Source organism: Oncorhynchus nerka, linkage group LG18, assembly GCF_034236695.1.
Source record: "Oncorhynchus nerka isolate Pitt River linkage group LG18, Oner_Uvic_2.0, whole genome shotgun sequence".
NCBI classification, from domain to species: Eukaryota; Metazoa; Chordata; class Actinopteri; order Salmoniformes; family Salmonidae; genus Oncorhynchus; species Oncorhynchus nerka.
In genome coordinates, this window is record NC_088413.1 from 69,173,375 (window position 1) to 69,191,205 (window position 17,831).

General features: G+C 42.5%; 1 protein-coding gene across 1 annotated transcript; it reads left to right on the forward strand.

Annotated features, from left to right (window-relative positions):
- The first annotated feature begins 793 nt into the window (after positions 1–793).
- Positions 794–13,947, forward strand: LOC115146386 (14-3-3 protein zeta-like). The gene is made up of 6 exons (XM_029688430.2): positions 794–901; positions 1,600–2,029; positions 11,966–12,089; positions 12,675–12,838; positions 13,138–13,233; positions 13,438–13,947. The coding sequence occupies exons 2-6, from the start codon at positions 1,736–1,738 to the stop codon at positions 13,510–13,512; spliced, it is 753 nt and encodes a 250-aa protein (XP_029544290.1). The 5' UTR covers positions 794–901; positions 1,600–1,735; the 3' UTR covers positions 13,513–13,947.
- The last annotated feature ends 3,884 nt before the right edge of the window (positions 13,948–17,831 follow it).

Consider the following 17,831-nt stretch of genomic DNA (forward strand, 5'->3'; position numbering starts at 1 on the left):
TTATTTAACTAGACAAGTCAGTTAAGAACAAAATCTTATTTACAATGACGGCCTACCAAAAGGCAAATGGCCTCCTGTGAGGACGGGGGATTACAAATAAAACAAAATATATATATAAATATACAACAAGAAAGACAACACAACACTACATAAAGATAGACCTAAGACAACAACATAGCAAGGCAGCAACACAACATGACAACAACATGGTGGCAACACAACATGGTAGCAGCACAAAACATGGTACAAACATTATTGTTAAAGGCAAATTAATATTTGATTTACTCTGGCCTATGTAACAAAGATTTTAATAAAACGGCATGCTGTCTGTGTGCCCTATCACCAGCATAATGTGTTCTGTGTAGTGAAAATATTATTAAAGTGAGCACTAAGTGAGCACTAAGCAGAGGTCATCTGGTCAAGGTTGGATGGCTGATCACCCACAAAAGGAAAGCTTAGGAAAAGGAAAGGGGTATCAAGGGGAGAAAATAGGAATATCTCGGTCACTATAATGAGTGGGTGCCACGCCCGCCTCGGGCCTCCCTGATGCTGCTACAACTTGTGAAAGGGGGTAGGAATGGAGGATAACCATGGCAATGGTGACGTCTTCTCCCTTGCTCTAATTGGAGGAAACCCCGTGGCCCCAGCCGCAGCCTACACGCCAGTCGAACCCATTTCTGAACTCCCTCCCCCTTTCCCCGCGCTAAATAGCTACTGGCTAATATTACTAGAAATGATTGTTGACAGGAAGAAAAGTCTATTTGTGATTGGAGAATCATTCTCACATAGAGCTGCTCCATCTAGCATGTCTGGTTGAATTTCACGGCTGCTGTTTTTTTGCTCTGCTTCATACCAATCTCACAGCGGATCAATTCGGAGGAACAAATCGGGACCTTAGAAGGTTAGAATATTCAGAAATCAGTTCAAAATATTTTTTGTTTTCTATTTGTTAATTATTTTTCTGTTGTAGTCAAGCTTATGGCATGGTAATGTTATTTTGTAGCAATCCATTCTCAATGAAAGGAGTGGCCCAACGCTAGTAGCTAACTATAGTAGCTTTTAGCACACATATTTAACGTTAGTGTAGCTAACGTTACAGTAGGTGGTTAGTTAACTAACGTTAATTATATGGCTAGTTGTTGGCTAATTTGCTCCGCTGGCTTGTTTGGCCGTAGCAAGACCGATGCATCGTTTTTGTGGTAAATACATGTCCACCCAGCAGGGATGTAAGTTAGCTTGTTAACTGATTATCTCTAGTGTAAGACTAACGTTAGTCAGCAACCGTGACCACTGGTTAGTTTATAGATAACTAGAAAGCTAAGTACATCGAGTCTTTCTGCGTAAGCTAGTTACGTTTCCACTAGCTAGCGACCCATCGAATTTGACAGATACCACGTCAACGCACGCAGGACGCGCGCACACCATCCGTATGTTGCCAGCGCGTGTAACCTCTGCGAGCTGGATTACTACTGTATCTGGTTATTTTCTAAAGGCTGCAGTGTATAATATGTTGGTTCTAGGTACAGTACATTCTGGTCACATTCTGTATTCTATAATAAAATGACTTAGTGACATAAACCTTCTGTTTTACATTTGCAGGTTTTTGGTGGAATACTGCGCAGCATCCGCTACTCTATCGTTTAGCGCCATCAAGTCCCTCTTGCATTCCTGGACTCCTATTGTTTTAACCCGTCCGTGACGAATCAAGCTAAGGTTACACACTAAAGAATAAACAATGGATAAAGCGGAGCTTATTCAGAAGGCCAAGTTGGCGGAGCAAGCCGAGCGCTACGATGACATGGCCGCCTCGATGAAGGAGGTAACGGAACAGGGGGGCGAGCTGTCAAACGAGGAGAGGAACCTGCTATCTGTCGCATACAAGAACGTGGTCGGAGCACGGCGGTCGGCATGGAGGGTCATCTCCAGCATCGGACAGAAGACTGAGGGAAGCGACAAGAAGCTCGCAATGGTCAACGAATACCGGGAGAAGGTGGAGGGCGAGCTGAGAGATATCTGCAACGACGTACTGGTATGTAGTACTAATAGAGCTTCATTTGAATGGATATGTTGACTGTATCAAATGGGCGTGGATTTTAATGTATGGTAGCCTAAGACATGGTTTCCCAAACTTGGTGCTGCCCCCCAGGGTGCATGTTTGTTTTTTGCCCAAGCACTATACAGCTGATTAAAATAATAAGTAGGGGTGTTAACCTCTGTGTTCTGGCTAAATTCCCAATCTGGCCCTCATACCATCATGGCCATCTAAACATCCCCAGCTTCCAATTGGCTCTTTCATTCCCCTTCCTCACCCCTGTAACTATTCCCCAGGTTGTTGCTGTAAGTGGAAATGTGTCTCAGTCAACTTACCTGGTAAAAAAAAAACAGTTTGGGAAACCCTGACCCGGGATATTGAATACACCTGTTTCTGGCTCTCACTGCCTCTCACAGCTTACTACTGGGAAAGTGTGGTCACTGGTCAGACAATTGGTCAGATTTGTATTGTATCATTATATGGGGTAATTTATTTGGATGTAAAGTAATTACATGGACAACAAACATATAGCTAATTTGAAATAGAATTTCAGTAATTCTAGTCCATATATTAGTCATGTCTCACTAGGTCTGGGAAGTGTTTTGTTGTTGGGTCTTTGGACTGCACACCTCATGCTCCTCCAGGGGCATATTTGAGTGCATCAGTGCAAAGCACGAGGCATCAGTAATTCACCCAGCCCTAGTGCTACAGGATTCTTGTCTCTATGATGTCTGGATAAATGTGCCTTTAGAAAAGGGAGTCTTTTAAAATTAAGAGCAATGCCTTCTCTGAACAGTGAACAATACATTCTGTATGATGAAAGAAAGTCCATTTCTTCACAAAAGCATAGCTATTCAACTTTTCCTCTCACGTGTTTGACCAGTCTACCATGATTGGGTTTAATTCTCTCAATTCAGGTAGAATTGCACATGTAGGCATTTTTTCTGTGGACTTTTTAATGAATGAATGGAAGTGACCCCAACTCTGGTCTCATTATCAGCAGTGAATGCTTCCAAGTTCCAACCATTCATTTATTTTGAAACATTTAGTGCACCACACATCCCATTTCTGTTACTGTAAAATAGAGACTAACATTAGATTGTTTCAATGCACTATGGGTCAAATGTCATGGCCCAGGTTTCCTCAATGAGTTCCTCCAGTCTAAAAAGGGTATCTCCCCTGGCCTCCTGATGAGAAGGAAGTATTGTATTTTCACCCCCTTACCCGGTTCCTTCCTGTTGGGATTCTGTCACAATGAACAATGGGATTTAACCACGTGACGGCGCATACTGACAAAGGTCACAATCCAGTGTGTCTGCAAAGCAAGGTGTGTCAGAATCTGAGAGGTAGGCTCTGGCAGAGCACCAGTGGTGGCTGTTCGAGAGCCATGCTGTTACAGGCCTGAAACGAGGAGTGTGTCCTCCTGTTTTCATAATCAGTCTCATTTGACACATGAGTTGTAATGAAGCTAGCCAAGTGAAGAAGTTCATAGCCAGTTTGCTCAATAGGCTACGTCTCTCAACCCCACTAACCTAACTAGTTACCCATTTGATGCTCCGAATTGCTATGGCGCTCTGTGATTTATTAAACATGAAACATGCAGAAAAATATATTTTATTAGTTTTTAGTAAAATTATTTGACTTTTATTGACTTGAACTTTCTACATCTGTTATTGTTTCCTATGGGACAGCTGTTTTCAGCTAAATTCAAGGCTTTACAAGTGAATAGCTCTGTCTGTTTTTTTTCTATTTGGTCTTGATGGTGGATTAAGTGAGGATCTCTGCTGGATTAGCTGGGAGGTTGAGCATTTCCCTGAGCCTCTGACCTTAGACACAAGGTCTGGTTGGGGAGGTGGGCAGCATTTGTAAGCACACTGGAGCACAATCCAGCAGTTATCTATACATATTAGCGGTTATGGCTACGACAATGAAAGGTCACACGTCTATACTTATTTTAGTTATTTTATTTTTTATATGAAGGTAGCAGAGTGACCAAGGATCCATTCTCTGTTAGAACGTCTAGCCAGGGAGATATTCAGAACTATGAAACCGCATTCCATTGCTGCTGCCATTCTAATTGGGTTGAAGTCGTTTACTTTGACTAATCTGAATGGACACCAACAGAGATTGGGTGGCATATATGCATAGTGGTTCTCTATACATGGGAGCAAGCAAACAATGGATAATCCTACATATGTAGCTAGACATAACTGATAAGCAGATAACTGTAGGATATGGTTGGTGTACTTCAGGTTGAATTACTGCCCTCTCCTTTCCTGTATGAGTCATGTTGTAAACTGTACAGATGGTCATGCTTTCAGACCACACCTTACAGCTACCCCACTTCTTTGTGTGTTTGTGTGGTGTGTGTGTGAGAAACACACCCTTCTAGGCTGACTCAGCCGCTTGCCGGTGTTGACTGAGGGTGTGGTGGAGTCAGCCTAGAAAGGTGTTTCACGCCTCTTGCCCCAACTCGTTTCCTCTACTCAGCGGCTGGCTACTGATGCAAGTAACCACTATGGGATGGGATTCCTATGTCTACTTTCAGCTGACAGGCTTGGTCTGCACTGGGCTGAAGTGAGCCTGGTGGCAGAGACGACTGGATAATGTGATACTCACTTTCCACTAAGGTGACATCATGCCAGACTGGACAGGGACATGGTGGAACCTCTCTGCTCTGCTGCCCACAGCCATGCAGACACTGTGCTGCCCTCTGCTGTGGCCTTACCCACTCTGTCTGCTTGCATTGTGTTGGTCAAGACCAGGGTTAGGGCTGGGTGATATCAAATTAATTCAAATTAGATTTTGTGCAATATTCCAAATGCCTAGATTGCAGAAATGTGTTATTCTATAAAAAAAAAAAAGTTTGTCTACTTGTTCTTATGTTGTCATTTTGGTTTCATCTCCTTCGCTCCTTCTGTGCTGTGTGCACCTTCCAAATTTATACCTGAGATCTGTGTATTATGAGATGCACATGTCTCCGCCCCTAAATATTGAAGTTTTTGTCCCAAAGGCGGGAAGGCAGGCGACAAGCTTAGGTCCAAAATAAGCCAATAGAAATGCATTGGGCTTCACCTCTTCCTCTCTGTTTACATACACACCAAGCCCCTGCCACTCACACAACAAAGATGAGAGATCACTTCCTCTCTGACAAGCAGTTTCAAACTCTCTATTTGAGGTTTGGGCCAACAGAATCAGAGACATTATTTTACTATCTATTATTATCTCTAATAGAGAAGTTACCTTTTCTAACAATACCCTTTTTATGTCTCAACTGCTCACATTGAGAGCAGAGCAGACACTACTAAAACGAGAGTATCAATGAACATTGATTCTGGAAAATAAATGCTCAGTTTGTCATGCGGCGTTATACTAGCTGTCTAGTGTGAAATTTTATAAATGTACGATAAGCATAAAATACAACTTATAGAAGGAATTTGCAACTCTTTCTCATTCTGAGAAATAAGGTAGGCCACTTGATTTCAACATGTGGACAGGCCAGCATGCTGCTCAAACCGTTGGAGACGGACAGAAGGGTGTGTTCATAACATTTAAACTTTTCTTCCTTGTTAGCTGGCTAATAGATCCATGTTTGCTCAACTTGAACTATATAAAGATTCCTGTCCAGATTTGCTGGATACTCACTAGCATGTGGGCTTGAGAAATGGTTTGAGACCTGTGTTCATTTTTTATGTCATTAGTGAATGTGCATTATGCATGGTTCTGGTTAAATTTGTAACAAGGGCATTTTCATAGACCAACTTGAAAGCCAAGACAGTGATTATTGCAGAAAAAGCACATTAAATTATTTTGCAAAAATAATTACCTTATGGTTGTGAGAGACTTTTATATTTAGCTTTGGTATAATTTCACGAGCCCTGAATTCATTTGATTATTGCTGACTGTTTGAAATGCAGTGTATTTGACCTTTAATTGTACAAAGCTTATTTAAAGAATATTATTTATACATGCCGCAGAGTTAAGGAAAAGCAGCCAACAAGTGCTCAGCATATGTGGGAACTCCTTCAAGACTGTTGGAAAAACATTCCAGATTAAGCTGGTTGAGTGAATGCCAAAGGTGTGAAAGCTGTCAAGGCAAAGGGTGGCTACTTTGAAGAATGTGAAATATAAAATTTTCATTTGTGTAACACAATTTTGTTTACTACATGATTCCATGTGTTATTTCATAGTTTTGATATCTTCACTATTGTAAAATGTAGAAAATAGTAAAAATAAAAACCCTTGAATGAGTAGTTATGTCCCTACTTTTGACTGGTACTGTATGTGTATATTTAGTGGGGCAAAAAAGTATTTAGTCAGCCACCAATTGTGCAAGTTCTCACACTTAAAAAGATGAGAAAGGCCTGTAATTTTCATCATAGGTACATTTCAACTATGACAGACAAAATGAGAAATTGTAGGATTTTTTAAATGAATTTATTTGCAAATTATGGTGGAAAATAAGTATTTGGTCAATAACAAAAGTTTCTCAATACTTTTATATACCCTTTGTTGGCAATGACAGAGGTCAAACGTTTTCTGTAAGTCTTCACACGGTTTTCACACACTGTTGCTGGTATTTTGGCCCATTCCTCCATGCAGAACTCCTCTAGAGCAGTGATTTTTTTTTTTGGGGGGCTGTTGCTGGCCAACATGGACTTTCAACTTCCTCCAAAGATTTTCTATGTGGTTGAGATCTGGAGACTGGCTAAGCCACTCCAGGACCTTGAAATGCTTCTTACGAAGCCACTCCTTCGTTGCCCGGGCGGTGTGTTTGGGATCATTGTCATAATGAAAGACCCAGCCACGTTTCATCTTCAATGCCCTTGTTGATGGAAGGAGGTTTTCACTCAATCTCACAATACATGGCCACATTCATTCTTTCCTTTACACGGATCAGTCGTCCTGCTCCCTTTGCAGAAAAACAGCCCCAAAGCATGATGTTTCCACCCCCATGCTTCACAGTAGGTATGGTGTTCTTTGGATGCAACTCGGCATTCTTTGTCTTCCAAACACGACAAGTTGAGTTTTCACCAAAAAGTTATATTTTGGTTTCATCTGACCATATGACATTCTCCCAATCTTCTTCTGGATCATCCAAATGCTCTCTAGCAAGCAAACTTCAGACGGGCCTGGACATGTACTGGCTTAAGCAGGGGGAAACGTCTGGCACTGCAGGATTTGAGTCCCTGGCGGCGTAGTGTGTTACTGATGGTAGGCTTTGTTACTTTGGTCCCAGCTCTCTGCAGGTCATTCACTAGGTCCCCCCGTGTGGTTCTGAGATTTTTGCTCATTGTTCTTGTGATCATTTTGACCCCACTGGGTGAGATCTTGCGTGGAGCCCCAGATCGAGGGAGATTATCAGTGGTCTTGTATGTCTTCCATTTCCTAATAATTGCTCCCACAGTTGATTTCTTCAAACCAAGCTGCTTACCTATTGCAGATTCAATCTTCCCAGCCTGGTGCAGGTCTACAATTTTGTTTCTGGTGTCCTTTGACAGCTCTTTGGTCTTGTTCCATAGTGGAGTTTGGAGTGTGACTGTTTGAGGTTGTGGACAGGTGCCATTAATACAGGTAACGAGTGGAGGACAGAGGAGCCTCTTAATGAAGTTACAGGTCTGTGAGAGCCAGAAATCTTGCTTGTTTGTAGGTGACCAAATACTTATTTTCCACCATAATTTGTAAATAAATTCATAAAAAAATCCTACAATGTGATTTTCTGGATTTTTTTTCTTATTTTGTCTGTCATAGTTGAAGTGTACCTATGATGAAAATTACAGGCCTCATCTTTTTAAGTGGGAGAACGTGCACAATTGGTGGCTGACTAAATACTTTTTTGCCCCACTGTATATATGTGAATTGCCCATAAGTTTGAAATAATAGTGATATGATTTTTAAACCACATCGTCCAACCCTAACCAGGCTTTCCTTTAGCCGCTGGCTTTCGGACAAAAATGAATAAATGAAAAGCCAATAAATAAAATGGGCATCGGGCAGTAGAATAAATAAATCCCATTGCAAAAGAATACTTTTCAGCCTATACATCGATGGAAACACGTTAGACCGGTCATGCTTATCGGTCTATAGGTTACTTTGCATTATTAGTGAAATTAAAATGATTTTGTGCATATTTTTGTTAGTCATTATGATTCTTATTTACCACACGCGCTCACAGTAGACAGATACAGAGCCTAGGTTTTACACTCAAACTGTCAGACAAGCGATTGCTGCTGCCACAACTCCTGTTGCTGCTGGAGTGAAACATGCTTTTATATGCCCAATCATTGTGCAAAAAAATCTAAATGCAATCTTGGGTTTAAAAACAGTTTAAGGCCACGATTTAAGAAATACTGTTTCTCAACTGGTAATTGAAGTGCGCTTCCCATTCTGCATTCAAATGCTTGGGCAACGGTAGACAGGCTTCAGTGTTTCACACACCACTTTGCATTGTAAGCTGGAGGCAGTAATGCATTTTGAAAACATGCACTTAATTGTGTGAAACCTTAACTTTTTACTTCATATTACGAGGCAAATTAACTTAAATCTAACATTTTATTTGTCCCATGCTTCGTAAAACAACGTGTGGACAAACGGTGAAATGCTAATTTCCCATCAATACAGAGAGAAAGAAAATAGTTAAATGATAGAAAAGTAAAACATGTAATAATAGATACACAGTAAAGATAACTTGACTATATACAAGGGGTGCAGCTGTATTCACTTTTTGAGGATCTGAGGGCCCATGCCTAATCTTTTCAGCCTCCTGAGGGGAAGAGACGTTGTGCACTCTTCACGACTGGTGGTGTGTTTGGACCATGATAGATCCTTAGGGATGTGGACACAGAGGAACTTGGTTTCGACCCGGTCCACTACAGCCACATCGACGTAAATGGAGGCATGCTCGGCCCTCCGTTTCCAGCTCTTTTGTCTTGCTGATGTTGAGGAAGAGGTTGTTGTCCTGGCACCATACTGCCAGGTCTCTGACGACCTCCCTATAGGCTGTCTCATCGGTGATCATACCTACCACCGCTCATTGAGTGCAGTCTTAGTGCCAGCATTGGTTTGTGGTGGTAAATGGACAGCTATGAAAAATATAGGAACTCTCTTGGTAAATAGTATTGTTTTTAAAGTTATTTTGATGTACAGGTTGTATGAATTTGGGATCTATTGTCCTAGAGTCTGTTTGGAATAGGCTGTTTCTTTCTTGCATAGAACGACAAGCTGACCAATAGAATAGGTACTTTTCTACAATGGGGAATAGATTGACATAGGCTAGTGATGTTGCTGTTCTTTACTCATGTTGGCTGAGGAAAAGTAAATGTGGACACTTATTGTAACATCTTCAAAGTGTAAGTCGAAATTCGGTAAGAAGGACGCGTGCCGTTGTAACCTCGAGTTGCATGTTCTGTTAATCACATTTAGATTAAGGTACACATTCTCATTCTGAGCACTGTGGGTTGACACCCTAATTAGGTTACTCACCCAATCCATAAGGGTCAGGTCAATTTTAAAATGCTGCCGGTCAAATGTCCGGTGCCACATTTTCCTGATGAAAACCCTGGCCTAGTCATACTTTATAGTACTAGTTCATGCACGCTGAGTAGTTGCCCCTAATAACCCCCTCAATCTGTTGCGACTACAGGCGATCGTGGTCAGAATCTGTTAATTTATTGTTGATTAAGCAATGTTGACTGAGAATGGTGCAGGCTGTTTTCAGCGCTCCAGTTTCAGCCATAGGTAAGACTGAACAGGGCCCAATTACAAAACCATCCAGGCTGGTCGTCTCTTCGCCTGTGGATATAACCTTGGCAAGACACATTTTTCAAAGTCAAACCATTTAGGTTGTCATGGCGATGGCCCACATTTCTCGTGAAGATAATTGAAAACCCAGCCAGATTCACACAGTAATCTTGACAGAATCACACAAAAATATGCCTACCCGGATGTTCAGGATACACGTCTCCAACACGAGCACAGCTGCAAATTGCAATCCATTGGTTTGAGTGCGATACTGCAATTAGTCAAACCCTGGAGAATTTCGCCACCAGCTCTCGGTAGGCCTATGCCTATATCATGGCCACATAGGGGATATGGGGCACTGGGTTTTATGGAGCACAGTGCTCTTGCCTGTGTCCTATCCATTAAGGCACACCGTAGCAAAACGTTTTACAACGAAAACCGAGAACAAGCATTTCTTATTGGACATGTTCAGATAATTCATCCCCTGTTTCCTTCCGTTTGGTACCTGTAAATACTCTGTGGTCTGAGTGAAACTGAAGCGCCGTGTGAACTGAACACATTGTGAAAGTCCAAGCCGCTTCCCCTCCACTCATTTGCAGCCAGGGAGACGTATGGAAGGAATGCTTGACATTTTGAGTGTGCCATGTATCGTCTCAACTAATCTGTCTGTAAGTAGGTCGGTTGGGAGTGGTTGGTGTAAGTGGGGGCTGGGCCGTTTGGGAGTGGTTGGAGTAAGTCTGGTCGGGTGAGAGTGGTTGGAGTTGGGCCGGTTGGAGTGGTTGGAGTAAGTGGGGGCTGAGTGGGAGTGGTTGGAGTTGGGCCGGTTGGAGTAAGTCTCGGCTGGGCCGTTTGGGAGTGGTTGGAGTAGGTGGGGGCTGGGCTGGTTGGAGTAGGTGGTGGCTGGGTCGGTTGGGAGTGGTTGGAGTAGATGGGGGCTAGGCTGGGTGGGTTGGTTGGAGTAGATGGGGGCTAGGCCGGGTGGGAGTGGTTGGAGTTGGGCCGGGTGGGAGTGGTTGGAGTTGGGCCGGGTGGACAGCCTCATCTGCGGTGAACTTGTTTAATCTGGTATTTGAAACCAGTTACGGTGACCTTAAACCCTTGGTCTCACTGACACAGATTAGCAGTAAAGCTGTAATCAGGCAGCAATCCGGCCCTTCGAGATCCTGATGAGTTGGCCACTGGATGGTTAGGCTCCTTCACGCTAGCTAACTGGGGATTTAGCATTCCAGAACTCAATGTCAGGAGCTGATCATTTTCCCTTACAGAAGGAAACATGCATTGGATTGAATCCCACATGGCGTGTGTGGGGCACCTACTATCTTACCTGTACCCTCTACAGTCTATTTAGTGTGTTGCACATAAACTGGTCTGCAGTAATAGTAGAGTTTCTGCTGCTGTGGGGTTTAAATATTGGTGCTTTGGAGGCCCTGGGAGTGATATCGAAGATGTAGCTTACAAGTGATACTACTTGCATTCAGCTGTTGGTTTTGCTTCCGAGAGTTGCTGTGCCACTAAGACAGAGCAGTGAGGGACGTTGGTACGAAAGAAGCCTGGATGAATCTAGGGCAAAAGATGGTCTGGATCCCGCAGTAGGGATGGCCTATTTGTGGACAAGTTGGAATGACTTGTCGCAGTGCAACATGCTGGCTCCCTCCCTGCTTGTACTTGACCTATTGCTGCGTGTCCATATGCACAGCTAGGCTCTTGGTGGGGACAGAACAGGCTTGATTAATGATGCAGAGGTGTTCATCAAGTGACACAACTAGCCTGGTCAGGATTTTTCAACCACATTTTTATACAATTGTTTATATTCAACTTTGAATCCTGTGGTCCTCATTGATACACCTCCTTGGTCCAGTACAGTCACTAATGCTGCTGCTAATCCAGTTGGTTTCATCTCAGTTGTAATGGAAATATTGAGGCTAGTTGCTGTCTGTGACTTCACTTATCTGCCCACCACTGGTGTGGGAGGGTTTTGGTTAGGAACTCTGGATATGATGGGAACTCCACTCGCATGGTCATGTTTGGGTGGATGTTGTCTCAGCCAATCATAAGCAAACTTCTTTAGCCAGTCAGTAGGTTTGAAGATTTTGAAATGGGGTTACACAAACACAACTTAAAGGAAACATTGACTGTCAAATGGAAGGTTTATGCAGTGTGAACAAATTATAAATCTGTGTTTCCTTCCCACAGGAACTGCTGAATAAATATTTAATTGAGAACTCCACAAATGCTGAAAGCAAAGTCTTCTATCTTAAGATGAAGGGCGACTACTATAGATACCTTGCCGAAGTCGCCTCTGGGGATGACAAAACAGGTGAGATTGCAATGAAATTGAACAATGCGGCAAAGGTATTTGCCATGTTGCGATTTTCAATAGTCCTACATTTTTAGGTGTAACCAAGTGATATTCGAGATTGATATCAGTACAAAAATATATATTTTTAAATATACAGAATAAAATACTCTTTTGGGGGGGAGGGGGGTTACATCGTAAGCAGGTTTTACTGACTTTATTGGCCTCAGACTCCCACTTGTACCCATTGTGTGACGCACACTAAAGAGAGCTCTATGCCCTATTTTAGACTGTTATTAGCTTGTTATTAGCATGTGCAATTCAAATGGGTCCAGGAAAAAGGAAATGAATGTGCCGCTCAACTGCGAGTTGCTTATTGCTGAGAATGTACCACAGTCAGAATTGTCCAATACTGCATTTGTAGTCTTCCATCTAGCAGCCACTAGCTGTCAAAGTCCACTCTCCCCCATCTTAATCACTATAGAGTGAATTTAGCTCAGGCTTCTGTCATTGTTACACTTGATTGTAATCCAAATAAGTCAGATAGGGTGCCATACTATATCATTGCCTCCAATAATGTCCATTCTGATCTTTTTGCTCCCCCAGCAACCATAGAGCACTCTCAGGAGGCGTACCAGCAGGCATTTGACATCAGCAAGAAGGAGATGGACCCCACGCATCCCATCCGCCTGGGCCTGGCCCTCAACTTCTCAGTCTTCTTCTACGAGATCCTCAACTCTCCAGAGAAAGCCTGCTCACTGGCCAAACAGGTCAGTCCTGCGCCTCTCCCCTGTTTGCTTTAGGTATTGGGACTTTGTTACAGATGTTATCTGCTTGTTCCATGTCAGAACAAATGAAAGGGAATGTTAAGTGGTGTGTTTGATTGAATTGTTAACAAGTATGTGAATGGCTGGATAATGTTTCTTCTGGGAAAAGTTGTTACAATCGGAGATCTCAAGTATATGACTTTATATCTGTGCTGGACAAGCAGAGGGTTTACTTGATGGTAGCTTGGATTTTGTACAGCGATTCTTCTTTTAAACTTGCCGTGTGCTTTTTGTGTCTACAGGCATTTGATGACGCCATTGCAGAGCTGGACAAACTGAACGAGGAGTCATACAAAGACAGCACTCTCATCATGCAGCTGCTCAGAGACAACCTGACAGTTAGTACCCTTCCCTCTCTGCTCTCCCCATGTTCCTCATTTTAGTCAAACAATGCTTAGACTGTTACAAGTTTAATTTAGTTAAAAATGAAGACTGTACAATAATGATAGTGTATAGTTGGAGGAAGACTGTCAGCGTGGGGTAATGAGTTGTTAGTAGAGGAAGTAAACTAAGATGTGTTTAACGTCAATGTCTCTTTCCAGTTATGGACATCCGACAACGCGCCTGAGGAAGGCGAGGCTGGAGAAGCCGGCGAAGCCGGAGAGAACGAGAACTGAAACTCACAGGGTCATCTCTCTCAAAAAAACAACCTTTTTACACATCTCCATTCCTGTATTGCTCCACTTAAAGTCTTTTAGCAATGAAACCCATTACTGAACAAAAGCTGCATGTGGAAATTCCTAAATAATTTGACTTTTCACGCTGCAGCTTTTGTGCAAATAAAAGAAAGAAAAATATTGATTGAGGGGGAGGGGTGAAACCTCCATTCCTTGGTTTGTTTGTCCTGACCTTCCATACGTGCAGTTTCTCCTGTTAGAAAAGTATTAATAGCTTCTTTTTATCAATGTTTTAGTCCAAATTAGAGGAAAAAATACATTCTAGGGCTTTTTGCTGAGCTACTGAATCTTAGTCCCATCAAAACACAAGGGGAGTTAAGATGTTAGAACAGGGGTGTCTGTTAAGCAAATTCAATGAATTGTTCCCTCACCCTCCATAGGCTTGTTCTCTATTTCTCCACATGGATATCCTGTATGGTTACAGCCGCTGACATCCTCCACACGGTTATCTTGTATGGTTACAGCTGCTGACATCCTCCACACGGTTATCTTGTATGGTTACAGCTGCTGACATCCTCCACACGGTTATCCTGTATGGTTACAGCTGCTGTGACGTCCTCCACACGGTTATCCTGTATGGTTACAGCTGCTGACACGTTATCCTGTATGGTTACAGCTGCTGACATCCTCCACACGGTTATCCTGTATGGTTACAGCTGCTGTGACGTCCTCCACACGGTTATCCTGTATGGTTACAGCTGCTGTGATGTCCTCCACACTGTTATCCTGTATGGTTACAGCTGCTGTGATGTCCTCCACACTGTTATCCTGTATGGTTACAGCTGCTGTGATGTCCTCCACACTGTTATCCTGTATGGTTACAGCTGCTGTGATGTCCTCCACACTGTTATCCTGTATGGTTACAGCTGCTGACATCCTCCACACGGTTATCTTGTATGGTTACAGCTGCTGACATCCTCCACACGGTTATCCTGTATGGTTACAGCTGCTGTGACGTCCTCCACACGGTTATCCTGTATGGTTACAGCTGCTGACATCCTCCACACGGTTATCTTGTATGGTTACAGCTGCTGACATCCTCCACACGGTTATCCTGTATGGTTACAGCTGCTGACATCCTCCACACGGTTATCCTGTATGGTTACAGCTGCTGACATCCTCCACACGGTTATCCTGTATGGTTACAGCTGCTGAGACGTCCTCCACACGGTTATCCTGTATGGTTACAGCTGCTGTGACGTCCTCCACACGGTTATCCTGTATGGTTACAGCTGCTGTGACGTCCTCCACACGGTTATCCTGTATGGTTACAGCTGCTGTGACGTCCTCCACACGGTTATCCTGTATGGTTACAGCTGCTGTGACGTCCTCCACACGGTTATCCTGTATGGTTACAGCTGCTGTGACGTCCTCCACACGGTTATCCTGTATGGTTACAGCTGCTGTGACGTCCTCCACACGGTTATCCTGTATGGTTACAGCTGCTGTGACGTCCTCCACACGGTTATCCTGTATGGTTACAGCTGCTGACATCCAATGTGAACAAGTGTAATTGTTCCTTGCTGCAGGGAGGGCCAGTCAATGAGCTGGTACCAAGTATCACAGCTAGGTGATTTCCATTGGTTCTGAAAATGTTTTTCCTCGCTCCCCCTGGTTATGACATTCACAATAAAGCATGTCTGGTTGAAGAGAAGTGGGGGCTTTCTGAAGACCAAAACAAAAATAAATACTCCTACATGCATGTAATTGAATAGTACACTGGAATGGGAACCAATGTGCTATACACACCAAGTCCAAATGTCCAATTTAGTACTTTTCAATGCAGGTTTGTGCACGTGTTAATTAACAAGGGTGTTTGGTTAGTCCAGTGATTTGTCATTAGAGATTTGGACCACTATGTTTTTGCTAATCATCGATTGTAGTTCCCAAAAGCCTCGTGGAAATGTTAATGCCCTATGTTTCAGCTATGTAACATGAATAAAAATGAAATTTTATAAACCCATCTCGAGATAGGATCTTTCTTAAAGGGAATTTAGGCTTGTGCTGTTTCTTTTTAATGTGTGCTGCTTTCAACCCTTTTATCAAATTGTGTAGAGAACGATTTGCTGACACGGCTAGATATATAACCCAGGACCAGCGTTCATGTAGGAAAACACTATAATATTGTGGGGGGCAAATATCACGTGATTGATTAATTTTGAGAAGAGTTAAGACACCCATTCCACTAGTGGAAAGGAGAACATCTGCAGGCTATAGACCTACCGCATTTAAATTAATGAGTATGGTATGCAGTTATTCCCTGTCCTAAATGTCTACCAGTATAATTTTGTTCAATATGAAATATTTGTACATCTTTTTCTCATTTTTTCCTTTTACGTGTTTTTTAAACTTCCGGGTGTAAGAAAGCAGCCATTGCTAATTAATGACTGAGTGTAACTTCAATTACAATATATTATTAGGCATTTCAAAGTTTGAGCTATATATCTAAGGCTTGCGAATATAACTTAAGTCGCAATCGAAATAATTTTGGTTAAAAAGTCAAGCGCGAACAAGGTCCGCTAAACAAACTTGCTTGACCTAGGTAAAATGAGTTTTATACTGGATGTTCGGCTTCTCGTCATTAGCTATTGAACCAACCAAGCAAGCCATGCCTATGAATATGATATATTCTGAATCGGGATGGTGGAGAAAATTTCACGGCTTTCAATCTTCAATAGCTCTTACACAAAGCGTGCAATGACTATGAAAAGCATAGATTCTGAATCACGGGAGGATGGAGAAAAATCCACAGATTTTTTTTGTTTCAATCTTCATCTTTGTTTATGTTCTAAAATGGTATTTTTCAGACTTAAGACATCCTCCAGCACTTTTTGAACTTTACTGTTGGAAAGTGATATCCTACGTATAAATAAAGTAAACTACACACACCAAAGGGTAAAGTTTTTCTTTTTTTAGACAACTGCAAAGTTCAAGGAGTAGGGCATTCAAAGAGTTCGTCTGATGGGAAGTCGTGATGTCATCGGCCTCCCCCTTGCTTAGGAGCAATATAGAACAAAAGAGGAAAGGCCCACCCCTCCACTTGTGATGTCATGACTTACCTAGACCACCTATTGAGATGTACCTTTTAAGTAAATCAGGTGTTAAAAGAGGTGAAAAGGAGACTGGAGTGCCACTTTAAAGTGTTAAAGAGCAGATTGGTGGGGTTGGAGGAGGAGAGTGATTAATGGACTGACCCATTCACTCTAGCTGTTACACCACATGCAGTGATTAGGTCCATCTGCAAATCAGCATTTAGAACCAGAGAGTGAGGAAAAGTGTGCGTGTGAGAGAAATAAAGTGAGAGAGAGGGGGGAGGATGGCTCATGAACACAATCAGTAAAACGGCCTTTTATTACGATGCCTTGTGCTCCTGGTTGTAGCCTAATCAGAGGGAATTACTGACCCCACCAAATGGAATGTATTTGTCCACAATATGTTTCAGGGGATTTTAACTTTAGATTAAACGTGAATGTTTTCAGTTCTCTTTAGAAGTATGAAATACTTACAGTGAACCAGCCTCATAGAACAATCACATGGATAATTTTACAACAATCACTGTCTCATAGGAACAGGCATTATTTAGAGGCATTCAAAAACAATGACTGCACAGTAAAACCAAGAGCCAGCTAATTCACTCCTTCACACACCTGGCTTTCTGCCCATGCATCGAAGAGCATGCTGCCCTGTGTTGTGGCTCTATAATATGCACAATGGTCTGGTCCTGAAGAATTCTAGAGCTCACATACACAGAGTGTACAAAACTTTAGGATCACCTTTCTAATATTGAGTTGCACCCACTTTTGCCCTCAGAACAGCCTCAATTCGTTGGGGCATGGACTCTACAAGGTGTCGAAAGCATTCCACAGAGATGCTGGCCCATGTTGACTCCAATGCTTCCCACAGTTGTGTCAAGATGGCTGGATGTCCTTTGGCGACCATTCTTGACACACAGGAAACTGTTGAGTGTAAAAAACCCAGCAGCGTTGCATTTCTTGACACACTCAAACCGGTGCGCCTGGCACCTACTACCATATCCCGTTCAAAGGCACTTAAATCTTTTGTTATTCATCCTCTGAATGGCAGACATACACAATCCAAGTCTTAATTGTCTCAAGTCTTAAAAACTCTAATTTACTTGTCTCCTCCCCTTCAACTACACTGATTGAAGTGAATTTAACAAGTGACATTAATAAGGGATCATATCTTTCACCTGAATTCACCTGGTCAGTCTATGTCAAGGAATGGATATGTAGATATGT

Bases quoted from the DNA above. Each gene is read 5' to 3' on its own strand.
- LOC115146386 (XM_029688430.2), top strand. From the start codon at position 1,736: ATGGATAAAGCGGAGCTTATTCAGAAGGCCAAGTTGGCGGAGCAAGCC. The intron at 2,030-11,965 runs GTATGTAGTACT...TCCTTCCCACAG, and splicing joins ATATCTGCAACGACGTACTG to GAACTGCTGAATAAATATTT. The intron at 13,234-13,437 runs GTTAGTACCCTT...GTCTCTTTCCAG, and splicing joins TGCTCAGAGACAACCTGACA to TTATGGACATCCGACAACGC.